This window comes from Mustelus asterias, chromosome 11 (assembly GCF_964213995.1).
Source record: "Mustelus asterias chromosome 11, sMusAst1.hap1.1, whole genome shotgun sequence".
Classification (NCBI taxonomy): Eukaryota; Metazoa; Chordata; class Chondrichthyes; order Carcharhiniformes; family Triakidae; genus Mustelus; species Mustelus asterias.
This window is the reverse complement of record NC_135811.1, coordinates 1,576,136-1,582,846: the sequence shown is the minus strand read 5'-3', so window position 1 is coordinate 1,582,846 and position 6,711 is coordinate 1,576,136. Positions and strand designations below refer to the sequence as shown.

The 6,711-nt window shown below is 49.7% G+C and overlaps 1 protein-coding gene across 1 annotated transcript; it reads right to left on the bottom strand.

Moving 5' to 3' along the window:
* Nucleotides 1-334: 334 nt before the first annotated feature.
* On the bottom strand, nt 335-3,059 carry LOC144500842 (calcium homeostasis modulator protein 3-like). The gene is made up of 2 exons (XM_078224319.1): nt 2,511-3,059; nt 335-970 (listed from the first exon to the last, which is right to left on the bottom strand). Exons 1-2 carry the CDS (start codon nt 3,057-3,059, stop codon nt 335-337), a joined length of 1,185 nt encoding a protein of 394 aa, XP_078080445.1.
* Between the last annotated feature and the right edge of the window lie 3,652 nt (nt 3,060-6,711).

Here is a 6,711-nt window from a genome sequence, read left to right as displayed (position 1 = left end):
TGGTCAGTTGGGGGAGTGAGGGGCAGTTACTGGTCAGTGTTGGGGGGGGTGAGGGGCAGTTACTGGTCAGTGGGGGGGGTGAAGGGCAGTTACTGGTCAGTGTTGGGGGGGTGAGGGGCAGTTACTGGTCAGTGGGGGGGGTGGTGAGGGGCAGTTACTGGTCAGTTGGGGGAGTGAGGGGCAGTTACTGGTCAGTGTGGGGGGGTGAAGGGCAGTTATTGGTCAGTGGGGCGGGGGGGGGGGGTGATTGATGTTTGTTTGCCTGGCAGCTGTTCCTTGTGTCTGGAGTTCACTTTGTTGAGGAAGTTGGGGCCTGATGGAGACGAGTGGCCTCCTACAGCACAGTGTGTTTGACAGTGACCCGCGGCAATCTGGGCTGTTGCTGGGGCCTCTCCCAGGCTATCGGCTGTCCATGGGCATTCTCCTGGGCTGTAAGCTGTTGTCGGGGTTTACCCCAGGCTGTGAGGTGCTGCTGGGGTTTACCCCAGCTTGTGGGCTGTTCCTGGGGGCTCTCCCAGGCTTTGGGCTGTTGCTGGGGGCTCTCCCAGGCTGTGGGCTGTTCCTGGGGGCTCTCCCGGGCTGTCAGAGGGTAGGAATTCCTTCGCTGTTGGCTGATGGGACTGATATTCAGCGGCGGTTTTGCAATGAACCATTTCATCAGGAGGTTGTTGAGCTGCTCCTTGTTTCTGATGCCGTGCAGATGGTCCGTCTCGTTGCTGAAGGGAGCAGTGATTTCCGGGCAATGTGTCTTTCGCTCCGTCTGCATGTTCTGGAAGAACTGGATGACACAATGGCGAGCAAAGCCCCGCGCGTGGTCACAGCATGCCTGCTCAAAGGCACTCTGCTCAATATCGATGTAGTTGCTCCAGTATCTGCTCTGTAGGAAGGTGACGTGTTGGGAACACGGCTTGAAGCAGCGAGCGAGGAATCCCACCAAGACCAGCAAGAAGAGGAGACTCCATCCCAGAGCCTGAGGACAAAGAACAGCCACTGAAAAACCAACCTGACTGGACATTGGAACCCTCCCGACCTCAACATCAAATCAGCAACTCAATTATCCCAGTGTCCCGAACACTTCCTGGGAATCTGTTCCATCTTTGCAACACACTGTGTAAACAGACCTATCCGGGCCTCTGACCTCTGCCGCCTGCCACGACCTCTGCCCCCTGCCCGCTGACCTCTGCCCCCTGACCTCTGACCCCTGGCACCTCACCTTCCGCCTGCCCCCTGACCTCAGCTGCCTGCCCTTGGCCCCTGCCACATTGTTACCCTTTGAACCTTGACTCTTTGCCCTCTGCTTTAATTGTTGCCCAGTTATTTTTACTATTAATCAATTATATGTATTGTCATAGAAACAGGAGGACCATGCAGCCCCTCCAGCCTATTCCACCAGTAAATTAGACAGTGACTAATCTCTATCTCTATACATTGACCATCCTAAGCTCTGTAGCGCTGTCGATTGCAGTGTGATTTACCTGGGAGACGGAGCGGGGATACCTGTACACTGCAGTGTGATATACCTGGGAGACGGTGCGGAGATACCTGTACACTGCAGTGTGATTTACCTGGGAGACGGTGCACAGATACCTGTACACTGCAGTGTGATTTACCTGGGAGACGATGCACAGATACCTGTACACTGCAGTGTGATTTACCTGGGAGACGGTGCGGAAATACCTGTACATTGCAATGTGATATACCTGGGAGACGGAGCGGAGATACCTGTACACTGCAGTGTGATATACCTGGGAGACGGTGCGGAGATACCTGTACACTGCAGTGTGATTTACCTGGGAGACGGTGCACAGATACCTGTACACTGCAGTGTGATTTACCTGGGAGACGATGCACAGATACCTGTACACTGCAGTGTGATTTACCTGGGAGACGGTGCGGAAATACCTGTACATTGCAATGTGATATACCTGGGAGACGGAGCGGGGATACCTGTACACTGCAGTGTGATTTACCTGGGAGACGGAGCGGGGATACCTGTACACTGCAGTGTGATTTACCTGGGAGACGGAGCGGGGATACCTGTACATTGCAGTGTGATTTACCTGGGAGACGGAGCGGAGATACCTGTACACTGCAGTGTGATATACCTGGGAGACGGAGCGGGGATACCTGTACACTGCAGTGTGATTTACCTGGGAGACGGAGCGGGGATACCTGTACATTGCAATGTGATATACCTGGGAGACGGAGCGGGGATACCTGTACACTGCAGTGTGATTTACCTGGGAGACGGAGCGGGGATACCTGTACACTGCAGTGTGATTTACCTGGGAGACGGTGCGGAAATACCTGTACATTGCAATGTGATATACCTGGGAGACGGAGCGGGGATACCTGTACACTGCAGTGTGATTTACCTGGGAGACGGAGCGGAGATACCTGTACACTGCAGTGTGATTTACCTGGGAGACGGTGCGGAAATACCTGTACATTGCAATGTGATATACCTGGGAGACGGAGCGGAGATACCTGTACACTGCAGTGTGATTTACCTGGGAGACGGAGCGGAGATACCTGTACACTGCTTTCCTGGGGAAGTGGTGTTGCAGGTGGTCGGCTGTCAGTTCCTTACAGGGCACTTTGGACAGAAGGAGGAGCAAATCTTCCCCCTGAAAGCCGCTCATGTTGGTAAAGCGACTGGGATCCACCGAGGAGCTGAAGGCACAGACAACGCACTTGCCATCCAGCAGAGCGACAATGAGCCAGACCGCGGGAGCGAGCGCTGCTCTCTGCGCCACGGCCAGGAACATGTAGCGAAGCACGGCAGCATCCTTGGACCTCCCACTCTCTGGACGCTGCCATTCCTCCATCATCAGCAGCGAGTGCTTGTTCACAATGATACCACAGAGGAAGAGGATTGTGGGAGGCAGGAACATGACACCAATCCCATAGACGGTGTTGTAGATGGGCAAACACGGACAGATAAACTGGAAGGTGGTGTAAATCCGGATACTCGCCAAGGCTAGGATTCCACAAATCCCATTCATCATTGACTCCGAGTTGGATTGGAAATGGCGGAAGATATTGACAAAGCGATCCATGGCGCTGGGTGTTGGGAATGTCGATGGGAGAGAAGCAAGACTTTGTCCGGTCCCTGGGCTGAACCTGGCTTGTGGAAAACTCTTGCCTTCAGTGCTCGCGTTGCTGAAGCCTCAGGTTTCAATCTGTGATCCTATTGGGAGTGAGACTGCCCAATGGGCAGGTGTGGATGACACCGAGCGAGCACACCTGTCCAGCAGGTGGGGCTATTTGTAGTCAAGGAAACCTGTCATTTCCGCTTGAAATCCAGCTTTGAAATCCCAGAACAAACACACACAGCGCATTGTCACTGAGTGCAAGAGGCCCGGCTAAAGCTGCCTTTATATAGCACCCTTCCCATAGGCTGCTAAATAGAAGCAGCAATCAGGAATATTTGGATAGAATGGCCAAACACCTGGTCGAGGAGCTCAGTCTGCTCCTGTGTCTTATGGTCTTATTGGGGAAAAGGCAGGAGAATGGGGGTGAGAAAAATATCAGCCATGATTGAATGGCGGAGCAGACTCGATGGGCCGAGTGGCCTAATTCTGCTCCTGTGTCTTATGGTCTGAAGGTTATTCCAGAGTTCAGGACCTCAGTGGCTGAAGGCGGAATAATTAAAATTGTGAATGAACAAGAGGCCAGAATTCTAGGTGCAGAAAGATCTCGGCGGGTTGTGGGACTGAAGAAAACTTTGTCATGAAAAGCATTCTAAAAGTATTAATCTCACATCCAGAATTGAACATTGCAGTGGCAAAGCTCTGATGACAGTGACCCCTGAGTGGCTGCAAGGGCAGAGTTTAAAAGCCTGTTGGTGATATCTGCCGATATCCCAGTCCCTCTCCCAGACGCAGCCGGACCAGCAGAGTGTCTCCAATATATTCCCTTTTTATTTGTGACCATTCGCACTGTGTTCATTTTGATTTCCTGCCTGTCTGGTGAACTGGAAGTTTTTTATTCTTTAATCTTTCGTGGGACATGGTGTCTCTGGCTGGCCAGCATCTGTTGCCCATCCCTAATTGCCCACTTCAGAGGGCAGTTAAAAGTCAACCACATTGCTGTGGGCCTGGAGTCACATGTAGGCCAGACCAGGTAAGGACGGCAGATTTCCTTCCCTAGAGGATATTAATAAACCGGATAGGTTTTTCTGACAATCGACAATGGCTTCATGGTCATCATTCGACTTTTAATTCCAGATTTAATCCAATTTGTAGATAAACACTGTGAGGCCATTCTCTGGAGTACTGTTCCTGGTCAGTCTCCGGCCCTCTGACAATCGCCCCTGCTGAATTTCCTGTCTATGTGATTCAGACAGGATCAGCCTCTCGCACCTGTCCTGTGACCCAAACATGGCCTCTTTGTCCATACTACAAGCAGTAGCAATAGGAGACCATTCAGCCCTCCAGCCTGTTCTATCATTCGGTCATATATTGGCTGATTTGCCAACATCTGCCTCTATCCTTGATCCCATCAGAAATCTATCGCCAGCTCCAGTTGTCCCAACCCTACCCCTCTGCGGCCTACCTTATCCACAGCTATCTGTGGGGAGAGGGTTCCCATTTCCACTCGCCCCTGTGTGGGGGAGTGATTCATCATCCTGAACCGCCTGGCTCCAGTTTTAATGTTCTGCCCCATTGTTCTGGACCCCTCCCCCACCAGAGGAAATGACCCAATCAAATTCTTTAACACCTCCATTAATTGGAAGGAGGTGGTGCAGTGGTATTGTCACTGGACTAGTCATCCAGAGACCCAGTGTAATACTCCAAGGACCCGGGTTCGAATCCCGCCAGAGCAGATGACATTTGAATTCAAGAAAACTCTGGAATTAAAGTCTAATGATGAGCCTGATGGCTGATTGTTGGTGAAACCCACCTGGTTCACTGATGTACTTTAGGGAAGGAAACCTGCCGTTCTTATGTTACATATTTAAGTAGTTGCATGATTGCTTAAGAACCGCTCACACGACTTGATGCTGATGTCATTAGGGTGTTTCATTGGCTGCTGCTGTTTCATTTCTATTCTGTACAGTCAACATCACCTCCAATAATTCCATTGTTGTTATTCTCAATCTCCGTGTGCAAACCGCATTTTTTCTTTTTGTTTAAAACCCACAATCTCTAACATAGTTAGAGTCACAGAGTCACAGAGGTTTACAGCATGGAAACAGGCCCTTCGGCCCAACTTGTCCATGCCGCCCTTTTTTTAAAAACCCTTAAGCTAATCCCAGTTGCCCGCATTGGCCCATATCCCTCTATACCAATCTTACCCACGTAACTGTCTGAACGCTTTTTAAAAAACAAAATTGTACCCGCCTCTACTACTACCTCTGGCAGCTTGTTCCAGACACTCACCACCCTCTGTGTGAAAAAATTGCCCCTCTGGACACTTTTGTATCTCTCCCCTCTCACCTTAAACCTATGCCCTCTAGTTTTAGACTCCCCTACCTTTGGGAAAAGATATTGACTATCTAGCTGATCTATGCCCCTCATTATTTTATAGATCTCTATAAGGTCACCCCCCCAGCCTCCTACACTCCAGAGAAAAAAGTCCCAATCTATTAAGCCTCTCCTTATAACTCAAACCATCAAGTCCCAGTAGCATCCTAGTAAATCTTTTCTGCACTCTTTCTAGTTTAATAACATCCTTTCGACAATAGGATGACCAGAACTGTACACAGTATTCCAAGTGTGGCCTTACCAATGTCTTGTACAACTTCAACAAGACGTCCCAACTCCTGTATTCAATGTTCTGACCGGTGAAACCAAGTTAGGAGATTACAAACGGAAATTGACAATTCATTGAGACAGGTCCTAATGAGGAAAAAAGCATTCCGGATCCTCGAGCTTTGAATATTAGAAATCCGGGAGAAATCAGTGACAGGATTAAAGATTGAATTCCCTGTGAAGGAAGACCAATCTAGAAAGAAATTATTGTGCTTCTTTCTTGAAACTCCTCTAAGCCACAGGTGTTGCAGTGTGTAGCGGCAGAGCAGGAGACTCACCATGAGGCTGAGAAAGGATGGAAGCTCTGTGTGATTTTAGAAGAGGGTTTTTCTGATCAGGGAAGGGTGAGATTCCAGATTCTGGCATCTTTGAAACAAAGCGATGCTTTGCTGTCCGGCTGGGGCCGTTTGAACAAAAACACACCAAATCGATGGTCTCCAGGGTCAAAGGGGGAGTCCTGGGAAGACAGTAAAAACATATACTGAGCAGTCTCGAGTTGACAGTGCCTGCGAGCGAGATGGTGGGTGAACTAGAATCCATCAGTCTATTCAATGAAGAAAATGCATCATGGATTTCCCATGTCGATCATTTTCACAACTTTTACAGCTCCAACCAGCTTTTTTCGGTACAATAGGAAGTAAAACCTTCAATTTACTCTGGAGCTGTGTTCATCCAGTAAACACAGTAAGAGTTTTAACAACACCAGGTTAAAGTCCAACAGGTTTATTTGGTAGCAAATGCCATTAGCTTTCGGAGCGCTGCTCCTTCGTCAGATGGAGTGGAAATCTGCTCTCAGACAGTGCAAACAGACACAATAATCAAGTTACAGAATACTGATTAGAATGCGAATCTCTACAGCCAACCAGGTCTTAAAGATACAGACAATGTGGGTGGAGGGAGCATTAAGCACAGGTTAAAGAGATGTATATTGCCTCCAGACAGGACAGCCAGTGAG

Excerpts from the sequence above, each read along its gene's own strand:
- LOC144500842 (XM_078224319.1), bottom strand. The coding sequence starts at position 3,059 with ATGGATCGCTTTGTCAATATCTTCCGCCATTTCCAATCCAACTCGGAG. Across the intron at positions 971-2,510 it reads ATCTCCGCTCCGTCTCCCAG|GCTCTGGGATGGAGTCTCCT; the intron begins GTAAATCACACT and ends CTTTGTCCTCAG.